General features: G+C 39.0%; 1 protein-coding gene across 8 annotated transcripts in view; it reads right to left on the bottom strand.

Moving 5' to 3' along the window:
* Nucleotides 1–26,567, bottom strand: part of TCF12 (transcription factor 12) — a 160,788-nt gene that overhangs the window by 24,888 nt on the left and 109,333 nt on the right. For 5 of the 8 annotated variants that reach the window (XM_032122371.1, XM_032122373.1, XM_032122372.1 and 2 more), the window contains exons 9-13: nt 26,426–26,478; nt 5,129–5,234; nt 3,870–4,009; nt 3,403–3,547; nt 1,818–1,882 (exon numbers count right to left, since the gene is read on the bottom strand). In XM_032122371.1, coding sequence (XP_031978262.1) covers nt 1,818–1,882; nt 3,403–3,547; nt 3,870–4,009; nt 5,129–5,234; nt 26,426–26,478 — 509 coding nt within the window. Of the gene's footprint in view, nt 1–1,817; nt 1,883–3,402; nt 3,548–3,869; nt 4,010–5,128; nt 5,235–14,715; nt 14,882–26,425; nt 26,479–26,567 lie in introns of those variants that run through there. The other 3 variants (XM_032122376.1, XM_032122377.1, XM_032122378.1) reach the window with 1 other exon arrangement.

Here is a 26,567-nt window from a genome sequence, read left to right as displayed (position 1 = left end):
TCGTATCCTCTGATGTTTCGCAGATGAAAGGCCTATTGTGAGACATACATCAACAGAATTTTAGAACTAGAAATTCCTCTCAACAGTTGCAGCGGCAGCATTTAAAAACCAAACAGAAAGGAATATAGTGTCATCTTAGGGGGGAAAAAAACAGGCACGACAATCGCAGTATTTAAATGTAACTTCGTTCAAACAGAAAAATATTCTTGATTTCCTAGCTGTCAAAATTCATGTGTGTCAGCTTCACCTGCAGGAGAGCCCACCTCCCTCCTCGCCCAGCCATGAGCCGTGCTCTCGCTGAGCGCAAGGAGTGTGCTGGGTGCGCGTGGTGCGGGGTGCGGGGGAAGCAGATGGATGAGGCGAGGGATTTGAAGTGTGCAGACTATGGCATGCACTGATAGAGCAGATGGAATGCATCACCATCAGCTATGACAGAAATGATTTATGGAATGACCTGGCTGCTCCTGCCAAGCAACAACACAGGATGACAGAAACAAGTTTCTATGACAACCAGAGCCCACCCACCAGTTAGATTAAACATTTCTGCCCTGACTTCCACTCGCAATATATTTAGTTTTTCCCCAAAACATCAGCCTGGCTTTCTCAGCTAGTGACTTGGACAAAAATACCTGAAAGGATGAGAAAATCATTTAGAGAAGGAGAGCAGTGGAAAATGTCACAAAGTCCCACAGGTCTAACTGGCCAGCGTGTCAGACTTAACAATGAAATTTTGTTCCGGCTGCAGAACAGCAGACACCCAAATACATCTGCAGAGCAATGAACAGCCTGGAGTATGTGAGCATTGCTATTTCTAGGAGGCAAAATGATCCCAAGTTCTTTTCTGACAGGTCTCAAACAGACCAAAAGAGAGCATTAACTGCCCTCTGGACTCCTGAATTGTTATCTACTTGCTGAATCCCTAAAAGCAACAGAGATATTTTTCTCCTCAAAGCCAGTAGGTCAGAGTTCTCCTCCCCAACATGGACATTACAGACATTATCAGATCTGGTAATCTTTTAACATAGGACTCTCTGAGGGATGCAAGGGTAACGGGATCTGCATGAATATGCACATTTCCATTCTCTAGTATGAGGTGAGGGATGCAGAACCCAACACAGGGATGGTCATTTAGGGCTTCAAAGTTTGCTCCACACAAGAAATACCAAGTGCTTCCCCAGCCACCATTCCCAACTCTGAAATTTCTGCTGCAGTGTATCAATTACTCTTTTATAAATGTACATCTGATAGTACCAATAAAAAAATAATTACTGTATGCATGCACATGGAAACAGAGCTTACAGCAGATTGAAGATACTTGCCATGTTTTACATCATTCCAACAGGAGTTAAAAGTTTAAATGTATGTGTATACAACATTCTAAAGGCTGTTCCATAAATTATAGCTATACAACACAGCATTCAAAACCTCTCAGTTTTATAAGGCCACTGAGAAGGCAGGATCTGCTCTAAGACTAATGTTAAAAATATTTGACTTTACTTAAAACACTACAGAAAAAAAAAAAATCAAACCTTTAACTTTTTATGATTATCTTTTACTTTGTCTAACCAGCTTTTTAAACCAGACCTGCCTTAAATCTTTTGATCACCTGAAGAAAAAGGAAGTCAGAATGAGTCTTCTCCAAATAAAAGTATTTTTCACTTGCATTTAAAAAGACACTTTTGTAGTATAGGAAATTGCATCATAGTTCATTGTTTTGACTTCATATGTGAAAATTCCTGATTTGATATTATAAAATGAATGACACGTAACAGATTAAAATATGTGTTTCAGATCTGAATATTCTAACTGCTACTTACAGATGCCAATGCCTTTCCAAGTGCATCACCTGTCTGTGAGCTTCCAGCACCATTTCCTCTGTTTCCTGTAATGTGGAAAGTAAACCCAACACTTATTTTTAAAGCCGAAATTTTATTTACTTTTATTATTTTATTCATCACACAGAGTTGAGCAACCACTTTTTAAATGGATTTTCTGAGGAAGTCAGTGTCAATAGAATCAGTTCTCATTAGACCTAAAAATTTAATTAAAACAATTAGATTTACATTTAGATGCTCTCCTCTTAAAAGGCAAACACAGTATCACTGTGATAACTTAAGGACCAACAAGTGAAAGCAGCTAGAAGACAAAACTATTTTCTAGGATCATAGTCTAACTTTAATGAAATGTGAAGAGAAAAATCATAATCAGAAAATTACATTATTGCAGCTTATTTCTAAACTGCTATCCACAAAGCGCTGCATGTTTAATTAATTCTTAAAGCCAAATTCACAGAATAGTTCCTTAGGTGCCTCCTCGCTCCCCCTGCTCTAATTCCCTGTGCTGTACTCTCATCTTGAGTTTAAAAAGTCCCTGAGAAGCTCTGATGCACCAAGCTGTCACCCCTGCTCTCAGCCGCATGTCAGTAGCTTTGCGTGCCCTTTTGCTCCACACACCATTAAGCCAAGAGGAAGTCTGAAGCCCTGCCAACTGGAAACACAGAGAGCAACTGAATCCCCTGAAATATCTGCTTTGCTGTAGGAGACAGACCCTTTAAAAGCAAATCTTCTTTCTCCAATTATTAACCTCTAAAGCCAAAAAACATATTGAATGTGAATGTAAGCCATTCACATCAGAAATCCAAATAATGCAACACACACTGTTTCCAAGTTTGTGACAAACTTGGATTTTCCAGCCTGAACTTACCATGCAAATTCTGGGTTCTGTTTAAACATCTTGGTGTAAAACATGCTCCCAAACCAAAGCTAACATACTCACCCTAACTCAATTCCACTTCCTTAAAATGAAGCTAAGTGCAAATCCTATTGAACCAACAAGGGGCATCTACAAGCATTTAATTTCTACAGCTGTATCTTAAGACGAGCAAATATGTGCAAGGAACAGATGATCACCCTGTATTTCTTGCTTCCTAGGTGAGCACAGAGGAGACTGAACCAGCCACCATCCTGGCTACTCTGTAATCTCTAAAACAGTTAAGATAGGAATTTACGATGCACTTTATCAACCTCCCCAAAGAAACAGCCTTCCTGCCTTTCTCTGGAGCAGTGCTTTGGTGACACAACAGCTCTGAAAACTTCAGCACTAGAACTACCTATATGGACATGTGCATATACTGAACTACAGAAGGACAGCTGCCATTAAGTCAGATGGATCCAGCCCCTGAGCATCGGCTTGACTGTGAAAGCAAATAAACCAGTAAGTCTTAAGCTGACTGAAAACCAATATGCCTCACCTTAGCCAAACTGGGGACAGAAATACCACAGTGGTGAATTTTTCCTGATCTACAAGCATGCCGTAAATTAATCTTACTAATTTTGTGCGTCATGCAGCTCTAAATTCCATTTTCTTGTAAAATGAAAAAAAAAAGCAGGAAGAACTTTTTACCCAGAATATTATCTGATCCATTGACAGGTGGAGTGTGTGAGGCAGCTACGTAAGGTGAACTGCTGGTACTGCCACGATGGAAGCTGGACATTGGAGGAAGACTGGCATTTATATCTGAAGGTGAGACTGAATGCGGGGGATAGCTCTGGAGAGAAGAGAAGCAGACACAAGACATTTAAGTAGTTCTTAAATAAATGTTGATATTTTAAGGTATCAAATATATAATACCCAGCTCTTTATTACAGAATAAAGGGACTCATCCATCCTCTGACAGACCACTACACAGCCACAGATTTTTATTTATACAACAGACATAACTAAAAGGACATAAATCTAATACATAAAGTTTGTGATTTCTAACAACTGGGTTTTTAACTGACATACATGAGCAACAAATGAGAAGTTAATTCTCCTAAGTTAGATCTCCATACATGACTATAAACAGATCAATGTGTGCTGAGTCTTACCAAACGGTCATGTGTGTGCAGGCTGCCGTAACTGCTGGACTGGGACATGTGGGAAGACGAGCCTCCAAGCATCCCACCATAGCCAGGCTGGCTCATGCCATTGGATGAACTCCAGAGGTCAGAAGAATTGTGGGTCCCATCTTTTTTTTTAGTATTTTTTCAATAGAGAAGAAAACAAGAAAAATACATTTAAAGAATACTGATTTCTCTGTTCCTTTACAAGATTATTTTAAACAAATACAGAATTCAGCTACTGAGACTAACATCAGCAGGGAAATGGTGACCAGTTTATACTGCATCTTCTATTTTCATGCCACCACACTGTTGCTATATTTATTAAAAAAAAACCAAAAAAACCCCACAAAGAAACAACAGAGGCTTTATAGCTGAAATATAATCCAACCACAGCTGAGAAAATACCAAGCACTTCTGCTAATTACACAGACCTTCAGTAAGGCCAGACTTAAATCAAGAGTGTTGATAAAAAGTCCAGACTGAAAGAAGTAATAAAAAAGGAGGTGGAGGGGTAAGAAGTTTGGCCAAACAGAACTCATCATAAACATGCACTGCAAAACATCTATTTACCTAAAACAAGCAATTCATAGACTAAGATACCTAGCACCACAAAAATATAACAACATTTCAAAATAGCAGATTTAAGTAGCTGAAATGACTACATTACATAAGCCTTAGCCTGTGTGTCAGTGCAGTTTCCCTTCTGTAGCACAAACTGAAGTACTCTGTGAATTCCCGCACTGAGACACTGAGCTCTCAATGTGCTCCAAACCCTCACCAGACTGCAGCACGAGCTAATTGTGTGATGTGAGGCTGAGGAAATGGATTCTGCTCTTGTTTTTTTCAGTGCAACCCCCTTTTTTCTGGCATGCTGGATATACAAGCATTTGAGAACATAAGACTGTTAGCTGATGTTGTACAGTCAAATTCCAGAAGAGTCAATAAGCCCCCACGTCATTTTTCTCTATCACTCCAGTGTGCTGCTCTGAAGCCCCTACAAATCAAAGGATGGGAATTCTGTCCATCTGGCCTGGTGTGTAATCCCTTTAAATTTCAGTCAGCAATTAATGTCATGAGAAAAACTTTACATCAACAGTCAGTTCCCTTCATCTAACTTTTAAAAGTATATAAAACTTAACCATAGGCTCTAGCACAATATGCTCCCTTTACACCTCTTCACTGACCCAGTAAAACAGTGTCTGACTGCAGATTTCTGCCTAAAGGACAAGTGACATTTTACCCACCTTGCATAAAGAAAGTGCTAGCAAACATACTGCTTGGTGGCTTAGGAGATGGGTAACTTGGAGATTCTCTGTTGAAATCATCAGAACTTGGGGATGGTGCATACACCTACATATTGGAGAGCAATAAAAGCAGGTTAGCAATAACTGGGTGTCGTGCATTAAAAAAACCACAACAGCATACAGATACAGAGAGAAAGCACAAATAAAAAAAGAACAGTGTAGCAAGCCGCAGCATTTGTTGCCCTTGTTTTATTTGCTTTTTAGCAAGTTGCCACAGTACAGAGGAACTACAGTAGAATGATCCTAACAACACACTTTCTGGTGTGCCAACTCAGCCAGGTGGCCTGATAAAAGCCTGAATGCTGATTTTGCTTTCCAAGTGCACGACTCGCACAGACTTGTTGCTTAAGATAAAAAGCAAGATAAAACAACTGGGCCCCAAACAAATTTTATTTTAAAACAACTGTATGCCTGTTTGAATATTTAATTAGCTGGCATCCCAACAATCAGAAAGAAAAAGAACATCCAGTGACAAATGGAAGGTTTTAATGCAACCGTTGTATCATCCATTCAGAAACTCGCACGCCTTTGGAGAGTCATCAGAAATACATGCATGCAAGTCTTCAGGAATAATCTTAAAACTGCAGCAGTGAGCACATAATTTTCACACTGGCCTAGCATTAAAGAAAAGCAGTGTTACTGTTTTTTCGGTGTTAACATGCCAGTGGAATGCCCATTCTCAACTCACAAGCAACAAATTTTCTTTTAAAGTTAAAAATGTAAGATGCCAAATAAAGATAATGACTCAAAGCCTTTCACTGCAGCAACTCTAAGAAGAAATATAAAGTGTATTCAGGAATAAGTTAAGTAAAATGAACGAGGCCCAGAATTCACGGAGTCAAGGACTCTACCCATAGTTAGTCGTTCTATACCGAATATCGCAATGATTAGGGTATGTTACAAGATAAATTAAATAAAAAGCAAATCAACATATATGGCAGCAAAAAATATAACAGTGTTACAGTGATACTGGAGCATCTTTTTGCCATGAAGTCAAAAATGTGGTATTTTTATCTGTTTATCTAAGTTGTTAAATACAGATAACTTCATAAATACATATATGAAGAATAATTTCACAACTTTAAAGCTTATATAATGCAACTTAAAAAGTGCACTATGCCCTAACATTCACAAGTGATTATTTTGATCCCCTCCTATGCACATACAGGCACATGCATGTTTCTACGGCTTTCAAAACTCTGCCTTGCTCTTTCTGAGATGTTGTTTACCAAGCAAGAGAAGGGCCAGGAAAACCAAGCCAGCCAACAAAAAAGCCTAAGTTCCCCTAAAAAAAGAACCATTGTCCTCCCGGAGGGTGACTGTTCTGATAGGGACATTGAGGATAGTGAAGTGGGCAAGTCCCGCTCCATTTGCATCCCAATCCCCCTCCTCCCGCTGCCGATCGCTTTTGCAGCCCTGCTGCTGTGGAACAAATGGCCGGGATGTGCCTGAGCCAGCACGCTCTGACATCACCCACACCCAGGCACTGCTCTCGGCCTCGCTCTACAGCAACACCATTTCAGCAAAAGCTCTCCAATCCCACAATGGTGGAAACGGGACAAGGGCACAGGGCATGGAGCCAGGGCACAGCTGTCGGGATGAGCCACGTAATGAAAAGGGCAGCAGGTAAACAGACACCTGGTTAGGAGTCAAGTGGAAAGCTCAGAACTTTAAGTTACATGCTTGTTTACCACTGGTTTTTATTGAAAACAAATGAAATTTTTTTAGGAAAGAAAGCTTTTTGGAAAGCTTCTGCTCAGTATTTTACTCGAAGTTTTTCAGTTTATGGAATAAATGTAAAATAGAGATGCTTACCAGACCTGAGTGACAGAATGACAATACATTCTGAGCAATGTTCGCAGTACATATGTATTTACTCTATATGATGAATGCATGTATATTCCATGCCTGAGACGTATTTTAACAGAAATGTCACTCTGTCAAATTGTAAATAGTCCCACTCATAAGACTGCAAACATATTAGGTAAAACTGGGCTTAATTTACAAGTTCTCTGTTGTGCAGAATAACACAGCATATGCTATAGCTGATGGATAATCTATCACTGTCACAGGACAGCAGTGGAAACAAAGCTTTATGACATTTAGCACTGCCATGGAGATGCACACTGATTAATGCCAAGTCACCTACAGCGACGAATATACTTCTCTTAAACTGCAACGTTATCGATGAGATTTGTAAATACAAGCTTCAGACTGAAATTTTAACATTTTACGTAACTGGGTGATTTATAAAAACTGATTAAACACTATCTCAAAAGCGGAATTAAGCTCAAAAACTCCTACAAATGCGTAATTTACAGATACATATGTACAAGCCATTAATATAATAAAAATGTTATGAATTATATAAACGTAAAAGAGGCCCTTCCAAACAGCTACATGAAAGTCCTAGCACAAACACGTAACTTCATATAGTTTCTGCTTGTTTTGGTATCTTAACTATAGCTTGCAAAAACATAGCTGCAATGTTATGAAGCTGCACTTGTGCCAGTCTAGATTTTTCAGATCAAAGGGTTCTTGCGGCAAAACACAACTGATGTGGTCTCAAAGACTTCATTAACTCCAGATGTGGGGAAATAGCCAGCCAATTCCACAAAAGGAGTGAGTCTCTTTTAGTTACAATCAGAACTACCCACAAATTAAAACCAGGCCTCTGATGTCATCTGATCACCTGCAGATGAGCGCCGGGTTTTTTCTGGTTAATGATCTAATCATAATTTTTATGTTGCATTACTACAAACAAAATTTAAAAGCAAAGGAGAAATTTTACCAAAATTACCCAAAGTTTATGAGATGCAAAATACAAAGGTTTCAAATAAGAAAGCTGACAAGAAGGATGAAATTTTATTTTTACTTTGGGAAGCAATGCATCAGTGCAAGTGGTCTGTTCACTCTGAAAGGCCCACAGGCACTGGGACCCTTACCCAGCCAAACGTACCACTGTGGCTGCTGGCATGGCTGTGCAGTGGCTCCCCAGTAGGACTCTGTGTCCTACTTAAAGAGCTTTCTTTTCTGCAACAGCTGAGTTAGGGAGTAAAAAATATGACGTGGCTGCTCAAGACGGCCTCTTTTAGCTATTAAACTGATAACACTGACATCCAGGAGGCATCAAACCAGTTTTTCCTGGCTGACATTCCCACTAAGACAAGGAAGGAATACTGTTAAAAGGTCAGCCTGTTTGCAGTCTCCTTGAAGAGGGCTGTCTCCAGCAGGTAGAAGAGGAGCCCATCTTTAATCCCTTCAAAAGCACTGTGCCCAAAGGCACTGACCGTGTCTCCATGCTGACAAGCAAAACACTCTCCCATCATGAATGGGAAATCCCCTTCCGATAAACACAAGCCAAACCCAGTTTTTTTACATGACTTATCGAGTCTTGGACTTGACTTTTTTGGAGCTGTGCTAATATATACATCAATCCTAACGCTGCGGTGCTCCTGAAGGGTTGATAGCCTCTGCTGAGGCAAGTAGGACAAACGAGCTGCAGAGGACATCAAGTCAGAGACCCACATCAGTCTCTCCTGCACCCTGAATTGGCTTATGTTTCTCCAGCAGGAAAGGCAGGATGACAACTCAGATTTCTTTATGAGAGGTAGTGGTGGGGGCAGACTTCAGAACAGAGCTGAGGAGACATTAGCTGTGCGACATAAGGTTTAATCAAAACAAAAGCATCATCCCAGTTCAGAAATCTGCCTTGGGGATTAACGCAGGTAATGAACACTACTGTGAAAGTTATATGGATCCAATATATCTAAAACATTTCAAGTATTACTCACTGTTGCTTCTGTTTACCAATACAAGCGCCAATAACATCAACAGTAATTTGAAGATCTGGGTCTACCAAATTTTATGCTAAGTAAAACTTCCAAGTCTCATTCCATAAATGCATTTAATAAATATAACACTTGGAGTCCTCCTGTTGGCATCCATCCTCTCAGGCAATTTTCCTGTTTCAAATTCTTAAATATTTATCAATGTTTAATATTAATGTTAAAAGCAGATTAAAAAAATAGCAGTGGAGCAACCAAACTTACTTCCAATAAGCTCATGCTATCTCAAGACCAAGGCTCCCATCACACACACAGTTTATGAAATTATGAGCTATGTTACTCATTTAAGCATAGTTATTAGCAATTCTTGGAAGTTCAGGAAAATATTTGTCAAGCTGCTTGAGACACAGTTTTTTGAAACCAGTAAAGATGAATAACCTATTCTGGAGCTTGTAAACTTTGCTAAGTAGCCTATCTGCATTCCATCAGCATCAGTCATGCAAGTGCGCAGTGATGAATGATTTGTACATGTGGCAAAACTTTACAGTGTATTATCTGCAGGTTTTGTAGCTAAAGCTAATTTTGCTGAAAAGCAGTTCTAGGAAAAGAACTTGTTTTCATGTTTATTGTATTTTTGACAAAATCAGATACTAAGACTTCAGGAACGTAGAATATTAACTACAATTTTCCATACTCCTCTTTACAGCAAGACAGAAGCTTTCAAAAAAACCCCAACCAAACGCAAGATCCAGTCTAAATTCTTGTTTAACTGGTATTTAAGCAAGATGATGAAACAAAGAGCCCTAGTATACAAAGTCAGTATAACCATATCCTCCAACCATACTTTTGTTTCCAATACCAGGAGTAAAGGTTTGCGTACTTAAAAAACTCTTCTCACCATCCAGAATGAAAATAAAAGACTCCTTTAAGAGAACAGTCCTGTCTGCAAATCAAACCATACTTTTTAAAGGATGGTATAAAATTCAAACTTCTTAAAGTAGATGAACTGAATTCCGTCTTAAATAAATGTTTATGCAGTTTAGGCATGCTATACATGCCTATTTGGATATTTTTGAAATGCAGAATCCCACTGTAATGATACATAGCACAAGTACTTCCTAGCTTCTTCCCTAGGGAATGACTACTTTAAAACCATGTTAAAAAGTGAAAGGCAAACTGCAAAAATCTCAAATTCTGTATATAGAAACCTTTTGGCCTCGTTTGTTTTTTTATTATTAGTAGTAGTAGTTTTTATTTTTATTGTAGTGTGAACTAGAGAGGGGAGGAAAAAGAAGGTAAGGCAGCAAAAACAACATTAGAAAGAAATACATATTTATATACTGCTTGAAGATTCCTTTTATATTTTATTTGCTAAGCAAAATCTCTTCACCACACTCTTCAAATCATGCTGTCACTAAGGGACACATGCAACTACGTCTTCAAAAATTCCTGATTAAATTCAGATTTTCAGGAAACAAAAACCAGAACAGTTGAAACTACTCCGCCTATTTCTTAACCTGTTCCCGGTATTTCAGAAGGCTACTCGAGCTGTGGGAGGAATCCCCAGCACCAGCACTGCCCACAGGCACATGCAGTAGTGGATACAGGCCATCTTTTTCATTTGTCCCTCTCTCCTCTGAACTCACTCTCTGGTTCTGCACCTCCAGCACAGACTATTGTATTTCTACAGACATGCACATGATAATGGGAGCCCAGGCACTGAGCAAATGGGGCGTGTTCCTCTTTGGTGCGCACGTTTTGAGAAATATAGATCTGCCCCATACAGCACCTGAGCCCATCCCTAGCTGCTGCCATTTACCCAAGGAAATGGACATAACCTTCACTTTAAAGCATTAATAAAGCTTGTTGCAGACAAGACACCCTTCTGGCAGGGGACCACTGCTCAGCAGATTGGCAGTTCAACCCAATGGAGTGGAGCAGAGAAAACTCTCTTGGGCTGATGAATTGTAACTCATCGTTTTTTAGTGGCATGGGGAGGGGAAAGAAAAGGGCAAGAAACAGAAAGAAAATAAAAATCCAGCTGACCAGTGTTTACTACCTCTCTTTATTCAATGTCCACAGCCGTGTACCCCTAGAGATTTTCCAGATGATCTTATATTTGTCCTGACTCACAAATGTTAGCTTTGACCTTGTGTAAGTTGCTGTGGGCAGCATATGGTACAGAACAGCTTTAATTGTACCTTCCTCCCTGTGTACTATCTGGCCCAATACTAATAAAAGCAAAATTGAATCTTAGCACCTGGTTGCTCCAAAATTTACAAACTGAAAACATTTTACATGGATGTTAGAAGCCTAAGTACATTATTTATTGCATAACAGCCACAGCAAGGCATGCTGTCGTGTCATCTGAGCATCACGCAGGATTATTAACATGTTTTGCTCTGCTCCAGCGTCGAGAGTGACGGCTGCCAGGCAGGCATTTGCTACACTAAAAAATCCCCAAATATACACAGCTATTCTCACACCTGTGTGTATTTGTTCATCTATACACATGCGCCCATCAGCAACATGTTTATAAAAAGCTTCTTAAACCCTCAAAATTCTCAAGGAAAAAAGTATTTTCTCAAAAAAAAAATCCCAGTATAAGCTAGTTCACCAACAAGCTAATCAGAAAGTACTATACGTATGCAAAACACTTATATCTCCTGACTTTTTTTTTGTCCTTTTTAAATAGGCGTTGTAGAAATCTACCGTAAAAGATGCAGCTTCTCCACCTTGGAGAAGGGCTCAATCTCAGCCTATGATAAGAAAAACAAATACTTATTCAATAATAAAAAATACTTGTACATAGACAGGTATATTAAATCAACCAATAAAATGCACAAAATAAAACAATAAAGTGAATATATTCACAAATCTGTTCTTACATGAAGTAGCAGTAATAGGTGATATAAAATAAAATATCACCGGTATTTTTCAAAAATTATTTATTTTGGTGATAACTGACTGTTTACTGTATTTCCCATCTATATTAAAAATAATTCTACAGTACATTTAGAAAATAACTAATTTATTTCTATACTTGTAGGTGAACTGAAAACAGTGGAAATCATGCAAATCTATTTTACTCGGTAAGCACAAAGATGGTATCAAACTTCTATTAAAAATTATTTCAGTACTGTTGCATTCCCTGAAATCTAAATGAAAAGGCTACGTGAATGAAGATGTTTGCTTAATTACACCTTAATTAAAAAAAAAAAAAGGTATCATTTACATTTGTGCTATTATCTCTACCTAAGTATTTTTGCAGCTTTATTTTTAGTGGAGATTACGTATTTTGATTTTTGGGGGGTTCTGCAGCATGGCTCTAAAATGAAAGAGAAGATAGAACTTTATGGATAGAAAAAATTTTTAAGTACGGTTGCAATTTTTTTTACCAAAAGCTCTCTATGAAAATGTTGTAAGCTTTTCAACTGAAGAGTATTTTTTATATGTCAACGGTGAAGAACAAGAAAAAAAAAAAAAGAAAAAGAAAAAACATGCTACATCTAGTGCAGAGCAAGTGCTTCATTTTCTTTATGAAACAGATAAGGGTCTTTTTTCTTTTTGATTGAAGGAGATTCTTGAAATACGTATTTTTTTCCTATAGCCACCTATTACACATAACAGTAAAATTTTACACCTTAGCAAGGGACTTGTACTAAACCACTACTTTTCACTTTCATGGGTCCTTCCTAAAACACACAGAAATTACAAAAATTGAACAACTTCTAATAGTAAAAGCCCCTGATTTATATTTCATGCTTTTAATATATGTGCCAGTCCACACCAAACCATCTATCACGGTGCTCAGACACTTCGTTTTTAGCATAGTATTAAGCTTTTTTTTGGCTTACAAATTAAAGAAGTTGAAAAGAACAAAACATTTTAATAAAAAAGTTTAAACTACATTTTCTATACATGATTTCTCACTTATTTTGTGAATATAAAAATCAAATTTTATATACATTAGCAGGTATAACATCAAAAATCTAATACAATTATCTAAATAAAAATCTCCAACTTGAACAATGAGGTTCAAACTATCAACTTCTAATTTATCAAACATTACAAATAAAAGCATTAAGACATCAAAATTAGGGTATGTACTGTTCTGTCACTGTAGAAAGGTACATACAAAGATTTGGCATACACACCAAGAGGTGTGCTTCAAAAACTAACACAAAAACCAATCCCACAACTTCACATAACCTCCTTATGTATATTTAAATTAGTCATTTAGGCCAACTTGAAGTATTCCTAGAAACAGTGATAAAAGTTACTAAGATGTTTTAAAAAAAAATTAAATAAAACCTTGGGCAACATGATATAGGATGATCATATGATTTGTCATCTATTTACTAAGTTTTCAAGCTCATAAAGGTCACCTCTGACCCATAACAGGCACATGCTATCAATTTTCAAGCCATGCCCTCCTACAGTACCAGCACTTCCATCTACTATATGCCTGGAAATACTTAATAAGATCAAAGCCTTTTTTCCTGCTACAAGAACAAAGAGAAATGTTGTAATAGAGTGATCTGTGCTCTAGAAAGAATAAAATCAAACTCCATGCAAGTTATATTCCCTATTGCTTCAGGGGTATTGTATAGTTAATTTTACTTAAGTCTTATATATATCTTCACATAAAACTTCAAACAGATTGTTTTAGCCTAGGAGCAGACATGAAAGAAAAATCATTTCATATTTGAAAGACAGCTGGCATTTATACCAAGGAAATGAAATAGAGACCAAGCGATTTTACTGATTCCCCAACCTCTCCTCCAGTGTTTTTGCTGTTATTCAAGAAGCTCATACACAGCGTCCTTTATGAATATAAAGATCCACAATTTAATTACCATTGAGCAAAAATCTTGGCAAAAAAAAGTTTACTAATGAAAGCAAACTGACACAGGCCCACAGAAGGTGGACCAGCAATAAAAAAAAACAAAACAAAACAAAAAGCCACAAAAAAGATCAGTATCAGCATCTCCCCTTTTCCTACTTATCACTATTTTTATAACAGAAGAAAGCCAAAACCACATACAACATAAACAGAGTGGAAGAAACATACCGTGTTAAATTTACCATCTTATGCTAATTTTTACACACAAAACTCAGAACTGGTGGTCTAATTTAAAAATTATTAGTATCAACCACGAAACAGAAATATTCAGTTCAATTTCCACAAAGTTAAATCCACAGAGGTTTGGTTTTGGTGTTCTTTTTTCTCCCTGCGGAATCTGCTTTTTCCGCCCACCCCCCTTCCGTGTTTGCAGGAGCGTTTGATGATTCCGAACTCCCACCGCGAGCGCCCGGCGCGGGCAGGGCAGCGCTGGCGGCCGGCCCGGTGCGCGGCGCTGGCCGGGGCTCGGGCCGCCGGAGCCGGGGGCTGCGGAGCGCTGCACAGGGCAGCCCTGCAGCCCCTGGGGAGGGCACTGCTTAAAAACAAACCCAAAATAACCCCAGCCAAACCTACAAACCCTAAAGAAAAGCGGCGGGCACGCAGGAACACAAACTTCGGCGGGTCTTGCGCGGCCGCCCGTCCCCCGTCACACAAAGCGGCCCCGAGTCCCAGCCCGGTCCCCGCACAGCCCCGGTCCCCTCACAGCCCGACCCGCCGTGCGCCCCGCGCTGAGCTCCCGTCCCAGCCCCAGCGCAGCCGGGCTGGCGGGGCCCCGGCGCGGAGAACTTGCGTGAGCCCGGCCCGGCGGCCCCGGACAAAGGCGGCCCGCTCACCGTCTTGCCGTTGTAGTAGTACATGAGGGAGCTGCTGCCCACGCCGGGCACGGGGTAGGCGCAGTACATGGCGCGGCTGGCGCGGGCCGGGCTCAGCGCGCCGCCTCCCGCTCCCCACGGCATCCACCCGCCGCCGCGCACATGGAGTGCTCAAAGGCGGCTTATGCAAAGCAGGACTGAACCATCTCCGGCCGGCGCGGGGGTTGGGCGCGGGGGGCGCGCCAGCCCCCGCTCCGCGCCCCGGCCCCGGCCCCGGGAGGAGGCGCGCACGGGCCCGTGGGCGCCGAGGGCTCGGCACACACAGCGCAACGCGGCGGGAGCCGTAGGGAACCCGCACATGGGCACGTCCTGAGCCCCGAGATAATAGTCTGCTTTTTGTTTTAATTAAATTAGAGCACTTGTGGCCTTGCAGACGCTGCTCGATGCAGCTCCAGCCACACGGCCATCTGGCTCTGCCTAAAGTTGCTTCCAACTTTGGCAAACGCTTCCCAAAGGCGCGGGGAGCTGCTGGGAGCAAGTCCCATGGGAGAGCCCGAGCACCCAGCGCTCCCGAGCCCCTCCGAGCATGGCAGCCTGGGGCAGGGAGTGACCCTGACACGGACAATACCTGCACAAGGTGCTTGGCTTTAAAAAGGAAAAAAAAAATTTAAAAAAAAAAAAAAGTAAATAATTTCATTTTCTGGAATCACCCAAAATCCATCTTTAAGGTGGGGTATACAAACTATAAGGAAGGATTCTCTTGGAAACACAAGTCCAGGGTCTCTTTATATTGTCTAATACATTTTTGTATGAATAAAGCACACATATGTGCCGATATGAGACAGGGCAGAGAAGGGAAGAGGACCCCAACAACTTCGGCACATCAGAAAAACGTGAACTATTCAATGAACTATTCAATACAGCAAACAGACTGCAACTTCCAGCACAAAGATCCCTCAATATTTGCACACTATCAATGCCTGGTAGGTCTTTTTTGCTTTCTTCACTGAGCAGTGGCATTAACTAACATTAGCTCTTAATGAGACGTACATTTTTAAATTTTCTACAAATGAACACAGCTGAGCTTCTGCTAAGTCAGATAGCGACTTCAATCCAGGAGAAAAAAGGTTAACACACAACCACGTTTCTCCACCTCTAGTTGTGTCTACTGCCAATGCTGTGAATTCTCCCTGCCTTCCTCCTGACAAAAGCAGGAAAATATTTCAGGATAAGGAAAAAAATGGGTAAAGTTCAGTTCAGCCATTTACAGGGAAAGAAAGCAAGTTGCAGAAGTCTGGTTCATTCCGCCAAGCAGCCAAGCACCTCGTGCGTCAGCGAAACCCTCTGAACTAAAAAGATCCACAAGGGTGATAAACTGACTGCAGCTGAATACTACAATCAGATAAAAATCTCTGTATAATGTCCATTATCTCAGGATATAACTACTGTAGTGTCTATAAATATACAGAATATACACACACTGACAAAAAATATTCACATCTCAAGCTTCAAATGCTTTTTCAGTGAACTCTTCCAGTCAATTAGACTACCGTGCTCAGAGTATGTTGGCAAATACACCCTGAAGTTTCCATCTGCTGAAGAACACTTGCATTTTTACTGCAAGTCAAACTACACATCCAGAACTGTTTAACTATGCAGCAAAGCTAATGATATCTGAACCAAACTCCTCTCCAATACAAAAGGCGGAGCAGCAGCAGCTGCAAAAAAGAACATCACTATACTGCAGACTATTAAATTGCCAGGCCTGCAGAGTGACTGGCGGCTTCCTTCTTCCCTAGGGACCACAAAGACCCATTTCAGTCCCCAGAGAGTCAGTAAGAAGCTTTGATTTGCAGCTAACAATGCCATTCCTTAAAGCTTCTCACTAATGTGCAGGACTCTACAGATGAGACATGCTAAAAGATCTTCAGATCTTTGCATGTGCTACTTGTCATAGCACACTAGATTAAAAACACTTCTTCAGTCTAATGTACAACTTAGAAAAAACCCTAAACACTGGAGAAGGTACTTTCAGCTTACAGACTTGAAGTAGTAAGAGAACCCTTTAAAAAAAAAAAAAATTTAGCATGCAAACTTTTGAAACATTAGAAGTACTTCCAGGGTAACTGCAGTCAGTTCTTTGAAGTAAAGACTATCACCAACATAGTTGTAATTGCTACTGCACCTCCATGCACACATGTCCAGTTTTCAAAATAGTTGTATTAGGGATGAAAAGCATGATCAAGCCCCCTCTCAAATAATAACCATTATCTACCTATATATAAGCAATTGGAAAAATGTTAAAAACATCAAGCAGAAAAACCTGACTGTGTAGCATTGGTGGGGGGGCTGCTCTGTGTACAGCTGCTCTATACATGTACAGAGCAATGTAACAAAAAATACATAGGTAATATTAATATTAACTAGTAATGTTTACTAACACTATTAACATTTATCAGTAGAAGTAAAACATTAACCTTGTTCACCAGCACATGGGTAAGACAAAAGCAACAATATGATCAATAAAACTGAGGAACGCCACTGCAAACGTCTGTTTGTAGACAAACTGGTCCCTCCATAATGAGTCACTAAATGAATTTGCTCCTGAGTTCCTTCCCCACAAATCAAAAGGATAACAATTGCATTTTACCAAAAAGGAAATTATTTGTCCTACACTCAGTTACATCATTGGGAATAAAATCTTGAGTGCCCAATGCTTGAAACATACCACTGTATCTGCTCTACATTTACTGTACGAAAACATTGTTTCTCACATTTGTTGCATTGATTCACCTTACAGGATCAGGCCATAATTCCACCAGCATATCAGACTTTAAACCACAGAAGTTTACTTTCCCCAGGATAAAATATGAACCTAAAATGGAAGAATTTGAAAGACTGCTGAAAAAAAATGCTATGTTGTTAGCAATAACTCAGTATTTGCAGGAACTACTACCAGATAACAATTCCAAAAGCTACACAGCAAGTTTTTGTTTTGTGGTTGCAATTTTTCTAATCCTCATTTAAGCCAAGCAACAGCTGCTCTGAAATTTGTTTTCTTAAGAGAATCATGTTACAGTGAAATGAATCATAGCTGGATCAGCGATACTGTACAGGGTACACTTGTTTACTCCATTTTTCCTTGGTGACAAGTCAAGGGTTAATCTTATGACTCAGCCTGACAAAACAAGTCAGCTGGAGACAGGGCCAATTTTTTAAACTTGATTTCAGACAGACATGCCGTCAGCAGAGGAGCACTGAACTGACACGCACTTTGTAGCCTGAATTGTTTCCACTCATGACCCTGTAGTGTATGTCAAAAACAATAAACTGCCTGTTCCTAAAGTATGTAAAGAGATTATGAAAGCTGATGCAGAGTGAAATACTGACCTAAAAATAAACAAAGCTACCTGTAAGAGAATATTTTCAAAGATGATTTTAACACTAAGAGATTTTGTGAATGAACCACATGTTCTCCCTGAAAACAAACTTTCACGTGAAATAATTTTTTGTTCAACTTGCCAGAGCCACAAAGCAAATACACAATAGAGCATATGTAATTCATCATCTGAATTTATAAAAAATAAACATAATTTCTACAGATCACTGAATGTTATACCATATGAAAGATAGTTATGTAACTGTCTCAACAGATGAGAGCCATTCTCTAGTCAAACATACTCCACAAAACTGAAATATCAAAATGCTTTAAAAAGGTTAATGCCTTTTATCACAGTTTTGTTATTTTAAATGCGTCTATTCTAACACAAAAAGCACCAAATCTTTTTTAGATTATGTGCTACTAGAAATTAAAGCTCCTCTTTCACCAACAAAAGCAACTGTGGTGTGGAAACCCAAGTATCAAGTGTCTCCTTGTGGAGAGTTAGCTTCAGTCTTGTTGGAAAAAAACAGTAACATGGTGAGAGCCCAAGCCTGCTTTCCTTTTCCCCTTTCCATGGGGAAACCAGATCTTTTGCTCTTACCAATTTCCATTAATTTCTTAGGGGCTAGGCTAACCTTCTTGCTTTGGAAATAAGGTAAAGGCAACTGCCCTAGAACTCCCTCCTTTCCACCCCACACTGTCCAAGGCTGGAACTTCTTATCAATCTCAACCACGTTCAACAGAGGAACAGAAGTTTCACAAGTGATAAAGTTCTTATCAGTTCTAAGAAAACTGGAACCTGAACAGGAGAGACAGACTCTAACTGATACAGAACAACCTGTTGCTAACTAAAATATACATAGTCATTTTGAGCTGTTTGTCCAGCAAAAATTCAGAAAAAAAATCTATACATATTAGGACTCCCAATATAACTTATTTTAAAGCCAAACATTTATGATGATTAACTGTAGCAAAGCCAGAGTGTGGACCATTGCTAATGGGAGGCATTGAATATGCTGCATAATGTAGCTGTCAGAATAGACAAGGTTTCAAGCTGTAAGAAAGAAACCTGTCTGTTTTCAGGGGAAAACACAATGCTTATTATACTGTCCTCTATGTAATTCATCAGCTAACTAAATGTTAATTTACTTTAAAATCCTGGAAGGATAGCCTTCTGTGTTAACCAACCACTAAGCATGCTGCTCAGCAGAGATGGAGCAGATGAGTTGTATAGAAGGCAATTTAAAGTAACTCAGTAGACTAAATTTTATAGGCAATCCTTCCCGCCAATATCCAAAGGACGATGTTTCAACCAAATTAATTTACTAATCTACACAAGAGCTAAATTAGTTTGGTGGTTTTCCTCTTCAAAATATTTGTCTTTAACTGCACATTTAACATTCATGTTACTATAACCAGGGAAAGAGTTTGAAGGGATAGAGAATAGATAGTAAATACTAATTAAATGGATATTAATTGCTATCCACTACTTTTACCTCGCAGTACTACAGGGTTGAGGGATGGTTGTTGGGGTTTTTGTTGTTGATTTGGGCTCTTTTTTTTTTCTGCAAAAAAACTCCTGCTACCTCTGGCAGGTATGGGTAAAAAAAAACAACTTTTTTTTAAATAGGAAACTGCAGCTAGGACTTTTCTGTTTCAGTAGTTCTCCAAATAATAATGAATTTATTCAATGTTCAAGTTGAATTTATCCAATTTTATGAGATATTTAAGTTATTACACAAATATTTTATTGGAATGGGAAGAATGAGAAAAAAGTGCTGTATATCCCATTTTTCAGAATCAATCACAAAATAATTTCTTAGAGGAAGTTTTAAAATTTGTTTTGAAATCATTCAAGTATAACTTTGATGGGATATTGCTCAAATTCAGGAAGTTCTATTATTTTGCTGGAAATATAAAGTGCTTACAGTTTGAAAGTCTCTTTAGGAAGGTCTTAACTAGCCATATCTGCATTAAAGAGTAAACAAACATGTTTATTATCCTGAGGCAATAAATTATCCAATCAGAAGCCAGATAATCATCACAAAATGTGCTAAAAACCTACCCAATCTAGAAACCTATAGAGACCTTAAAAGAGTTTTAAACCCTGACGTAAATTAGCAAGGCTGTTACTGAAACTCGCAGAAGAGTACCTGAGTTACAGATCTCTTCACATCAACTCAAGATGGCCAAGAAAGTTTCTGTGAGCACTTGCGCGGTGCCTGCGGGGTCCCTCTGCCGGCCCAGCCCCGGCCCGGCGCGCGGATCTCCCCTCCCAGGCCGGGCCCTGCGCTTGTGCCATCGGCCTGCAGGGGGCTCCAGAGGCACGACCTGCGCCCGGCCCGCGCCGGCGCTCGCACCCGCTGCCAAAATTGGGTAAATAATTCGCTGTCAGGGAAGCTTTGGAACACGGCGAGTCAAAATGCAGAGAGCTAACTGTGCCTCGGCATAGATCTTGCGTCCCTCGCCTTCTTCTGTACTGCAACTCGCTGCTTGGCAAAAGTGCTCTGCAAGTCAAGCCGAGAGCTATCAAAAGCCAAACGGGCAATCCTTCTGTCATCCGCAGTCAGGAATCCACCTGTACCTCACAGAAGGAAAGAACAGTAACAACTAATCCTGGCTACCAGTGTAAGTGGAATGAAATCCCACAACTACATCTCCAAGACTGAACAACTTGCTTGCTTTATAAAACCTGATGCCACAAGAAACTGTGGCACTAAACTAGGAGGTAATTTAATTCAATTTCTTTGCTTCATTGTGTAAAGACACATCTACATCTGAAATTTTACTTCAAGATTATGCAGTGCTTTAATTGCAGTACCATTCTTTCGAAAAAGCATTTGTTTTGTTTTTGCATTTGTTTTTGTATTGCCCATTTCTGCCAAATGGCCAGGTCACAGGCAAAGCAACCTGCGCCACATTTGGGCCGAGCAAGCAAGCAAAGGGAAACCACTCACTTCAACAGCCCATGAAAGTTCAGCAACACAACATTCCTCACTACTTTCCTAGCTGACTTCAAGCATTATAAAAATCTTCCCACCAAAGCCACAAGTATTATCAAGAGAAAGATAATAAGAAATAGTCTTCAGAAAAGCTTGTATCCTTATCTATTGTTATAAAACACCACACCAATTTGTGGTAATGGACACATTCATCTTTGAGGTAAAGCAGAGGTTGCAGAAATTCCATGTAACTTCTCCCTAAATAACATGAACTGCAATTCAGTATTTTTTTTAGTAACAGTTTTTCTAACTATGCACAAAATTTAAGGTTCTTTTATGCAAATCTACACTCTAATTTAAGAGCATCTAATACACTCATTTTGATATGTTGTGAAAACTTCAAAAATAAAGTATCTCCAGTAAATCCAAACACAGAGAAATTATTTGACATCATTATATATCCATCATGGATGCATGTATATGCAGGATTTTCAGAGAAGATCTCTCAATTAAGCAACCTCACATTAGTTCACCACAGTCAGACAACAGGACAGTTAGTTTGAAAAAATGATCTCATTGCAATTTTTTAAAAAGGCTTTTAAGAGAGGGTTGCTCAAGTATCTTCACCCTAATTCAGTGAGAACTCGAGCTGAACTCTCACAGCAGGACTGTGCAATGGGCTGCCTGGTTGTTTAATGACAGCTAAATGTTCTCATGTAACAAAGAGCAGGTGGGATGCTATAATCTGAGGTTACTGCGGTTTTCAGACAGATTTCAAATAAAGGCCATGTTGAAAAAAAACCCTACAATAATCTAACCAAAAAAACAGACCTTTTTCTTATTACACATGAAATCTCAAACATTTTTACTTGGTTTGTAACATAATTTAGGAGTTGGATGTTTTTATACATTTGCATTTTGTTCAAGTTCATAGATGAACACAGTGCTTAAAAAGCAGTATTTAGCAAGTCCCTAAAATCTTCATCCCATAAATCAAGTGAGCAAAGAATGAGCATAAAGCAGAAGAAGATGGAAGACTGTGTCATGAGGAAGAAATCGCAAGTTCTGTGTTGCATTATCCATAAGACTTTATTTACTCAGTTTTGTTATTTAAAATTGCTTTCTAAAACACAGCACAGGAGCAGAGGAGAGGGGTCAGGAGAGCTACTGCTGTCTTTGAGAGCTCTAGCTATTAAAGACAAGTGACAGTTGAATGTACGACTTGACTGTGCAGGGCGATTCAGAACAGATCCGAACTAACTAAATCCTGCTTTTTACATTTGGGCACCATTTGTGGACAGCGGGGAAAAAAAATCTTACCACCAAAAAAGTCTCCCTAGAAAGTCAGTTAAACACAGCATCATAGTCAGTTCAACATCACACCAAATATCCACCCAGGATGCTCCAAAGTTTTGATTCAGATCCACAGACTTCATAAAAGTATTCCAATGGTGTTGCTTTACACGAGGCTACTTCAATACACATGGCAATTGCTAATATTGAGAGAGTCCACTCAGTGTGGTGAATGTTATATCTAATACAGTCTAAACATTAACCTCTCAAAAACTGGGTTTTAGGTAATCTTTCAGAAGATACTTCCCATTCTACCGTTTCAAATAATCTCCTTTTATCCTTTAGGAGGGGTGGAGGAAGGAGAGAGCATAGAAGGGAGTAACACCTATTATTTTTCTTCTTGTACCATTAGTATCTTCATGTTACATGTTTTGAAACATCTCTAGAAGCTTGGTCTTAAAAGGAAAACAGAAAGAAAAGCACCTTAAATGGGTGGTAGTTCTATGCATGCAAACCAAGTTTGCTGTATTTTTGTATCATAAATAATTCTTGCAAGAAATTAGCACCCATGGACTATACACATACTATAGAGGGTGATATATGAGGAACCCCTTTATAATGAAACTACAAATTGTCTTATATGTATTGAAAAATAGAAGTTTGAATTTAGAAAGAAATCCCTGCTACCAGAAAATATTAATTTGACAATCTCTTATTAAATAAGTGTAATCTAATGTTTAATATTAGCTGATCATCTCAGGTACTATGGAAAGCCTAAAATGCTCAAAAAACTTTTTAGAAACGACACAGAAAACAAACAGACATTTGTGTTTGTATGTCACAGCTCATTTTCTGTAACAAAAATCAACAGATACAATGTATTCCAGTTATTTCTCTGATATGACACTAATTAAATAGCACAAGAATGATGATAGATATTCACACTATTTTTCTTAGAATTATGACCTCATGATAGCCACTGATTATGGTACTAGTAACAAATGTTATTTTGAAATATTTCCTGACTCCACATGTAAATAGTACATTTCTGCTCACAGCCCATCCATTTTTGGATGACAATCTCCCTGGGCATTTCTGAGTGAGCCTCACTTGTCTGTCTTCTCCCTCTGCAGCCTGAGCAGCTCTCCAGAAACCCTGACACTCTGCTCTTCTGGGCCAAGGAGTTACACTGGTTTCAAGATAGATGATATTATTAGTGTCTGGCTTAGTTAAGGTAATTCCTACAATCAGAAAAATTCTCAGAAATACAAGTGTTCAATCTCTGAAGATAATGTAACTCATTGAACAGTATTCCCCCTCCCTATAATATAAACAGCATATCATAATCTTGCTGTTCCCTCAAACCTGGATTGAAAAAAAATAGATTTTCAAAACTTCTATCCTCCTCGGAGTGCTTTAAATTTAGTCATTGTAGTTTAACATAAATGCTTACATGTCAACATTCAAAATGTTTTGAGCAGTGAGTCACCACTTAACAAGTCACAACACAAAAACTTAAAAATGCATTTGCCTGGAACATTTAATTTTTACAGTAAGAGGACATATTCAGATTGAGATGCATTCCAGAAAGAAGCCAAACAATTCACCAGTACTTTTATCTGTAACTGTTTTTATTTTAGGCCCTGATAAGAACACGTTAAAAAAGATAAACTTCGAAACAAGTAATGTCAGAAAGTACCATACAAAACCAAGAGAAAAGGAAACAAACTAGAGGAAGGGTTGTTTGGGGTTTTTTGAATCATTATTACTTAAAAGACTGTTATTAAATTACAGTTATCTAGGAAATTAAATTACTGCTGAGTATCCGTTGACATGGCAGCCGTATGCTAACAAAAACATTGCAGAAACCAGTATTTCAGACGCTGAAAAACTAAAAAATACAGATTTGTGTAACAAAATTAAGTATCATCTTTCCTCTGACTTTTCATATTATAATTAAACTTTCCTGCACTATCTACTAGCTACAGCAACTTTTATCTTTCCCACAACACATTCGCACTTCTTATGGAGGTATATTTAAAATAAAGACTACACTTACATAATGATCTACTCAATTTAAATTTCTTATGATGCTCAGTGAAATTTAGTTTTGTCTCATCTTCCACAATTACAGTATCTCGTATAATTTTTTGGATTTTTTGGTAATATGTCACTTCAAGGCTCTATTCAGTGGTGAAAGCATTGAAAGACAGAGAAACAGTGCTTAAAACCTGCAGCATTGCAATCATTGATTATTCACAGTAACTGCACTTAATTGCACAGATTGGTACAATGTTAATACAAATAAAAATCTATCAGCATTTTATTGTCTCCACTCTTAGAGAAGAAGAATTAAATGAAAACCATTTGAAAAATATTGCTTGTTAAAATTAAATCCTGGTAAGAGAAATGAGAGAAGTCTTTCATTCTCCAAAATGATCTCTTTACCTGGCGGATGCTACTAAATATTAAACATGTAGCGTAAGCTTTATTACTGCCTAGAATTACAGTAATAAATTACATGAAAATTGCACTGCTATGTGTTTTAGCTTCTCTGACATTTTAAATATATTTTTGTTAATCTAGCAGAAGTCATCTGCTAGACTGTAAAGCCACCCTACATAACACGCAACTGTTAAAATGTAAATTGCCAAACTATTTTTAGCTGCTGCTGAAGGGAAAAAAAAAAAAGGGAGGGGGGAAAGAAGAATATTCCTGGCCTCGGGAATAATGATTTGAGGCATTGTGTTCATTTTGTTTATCAAGCAGCTATTCAGCCTCTAGTGGGGCCCAAGTGCTTATGCAAGCAAAAGCTTTTAAGAGTGCCTGCAGCTGCAATCCTGGCTTCCAGGTAGGCTGCAGGTTCAGAGCACAGCTGCCCCAGGCTATCCACACTATCTCAGCTCCATCTGGAAGTACTGTTAAAATAGGATTTCAGATCCCGGTTTCTGTCTGTATCATCGTGAGCAGGGGGAGGGAGAAGGGAAAGAGAGGGAGGAGAGAACAGGGGAGATGCAAGGACTAGAAGACACCATCCGTACTTCAGCTTCAATACAAAATAAAAAGCTCAGCCCCATTTTGCTCCCACTATATTACTGTTGCCTGTGCAGTATGTTCTATTCAGCCTATCCGGCTTTGAGTTATGACTCATCCAAGTGCACCTGCGCCCATGTGTTAAGTACTGCCAAATAAAAGCCCAACATCCATTTACACAACAAAGAGACGTATCCCGCAAGGCAGCGGAGCTTCCCCCTCCCCTCCTGTTTGTTCTGAGCAGGGGAAAAAATAATTCTGTCCTTCACTTCACTGGGGATTTTTCACTTCACGTGGATTTTTAAATGCAGATTCATTTATAAACAATTTTCTTCCTTTTAAGAATAAAGCATATTTAATACCACAAAACACCCCTATAGCATTAGATTATCACAGCCATTAATGATTTTTCCACCAAAACCCTTCCAACCTTTTTTATCAAAGCCCTTTATTCTCGAAGGATAAATTTTCAAGCAAAGAGGGATCAACAAACTAGTTGCTTGAAAGCTTTCCTGATGCTAGGCTGAAGTTAGGAAAGGCTTAATGAAGGCTTTAAAATCCACCAGGGCTTCACAATGAACATCTGACTCGGTGATTTATGCATATTAATAACCTCAGTCCTACTGAGGCAAGCTGAGCTGTACATGTCCTCCGAATCTTAATGTCTTCAGCTCCACTGGGATTATTACAAATGTAAATTTCTAAGATTCTCAGCTATTAATCTCTGTCTGTCCTCCTGTTCAGCAACATAATGACTAATTAAACATCAAAAGACCTGTACAGGAGATCTTCTTTGACAGCTCCTGGCCCAGCTCTCTTCCCAAGAGAGGAATTCAAATGACAGGGACAAGTGGGTAGGAGCATATGAGCGAGCTACAAATCACTGCTATGAAATCTAAAAATTCCACATCAAATGTGTATTTAGTCCTGCAGAACCACTCCCGATTACCTAGCCTAGCTGCTCATGTCCAGCAGATAGCCCTCTTAGTGCTAAAGTTAAGTAATTTGTATGTATGGCAGGTAAAGAGAATGCAATTTAAGCCTAATTTTTATCACTATAAGTAAAAAATGTAGTACTTACAGAAGAAGGCAAACCAGGGGGCACCTTTCTTACTTTCTTTGTCTGTAGAGGATCTGTACACAGAAAAATAGCATTTCATCAAGTATCTACGTTATAGGTGAAAAAGAATAAATAGCTACACTGTTCAGTTTTTTCTTTCCAT

Source organism: Corvus moneduloides, chromosome 13 (assembly GCF_009650955.1).
Source record: "Corvus moneduloides isolate bCorMon1 chromosome 13, bCorMon1.pri, whole genome shotgun sequence".
Taxonomy (NCBI): domain Eukaryota; kingdom Metazoa; phylum Chordata; class Aves; order Passeriformes; family Corvidae; genus Corvus; species Corvus moneduloides.
The sequence above is the reverse complement of the archived record's forward strand: the minus strand, read 5'-3'. Positions and strand labels throughout refer to the sequence as shown.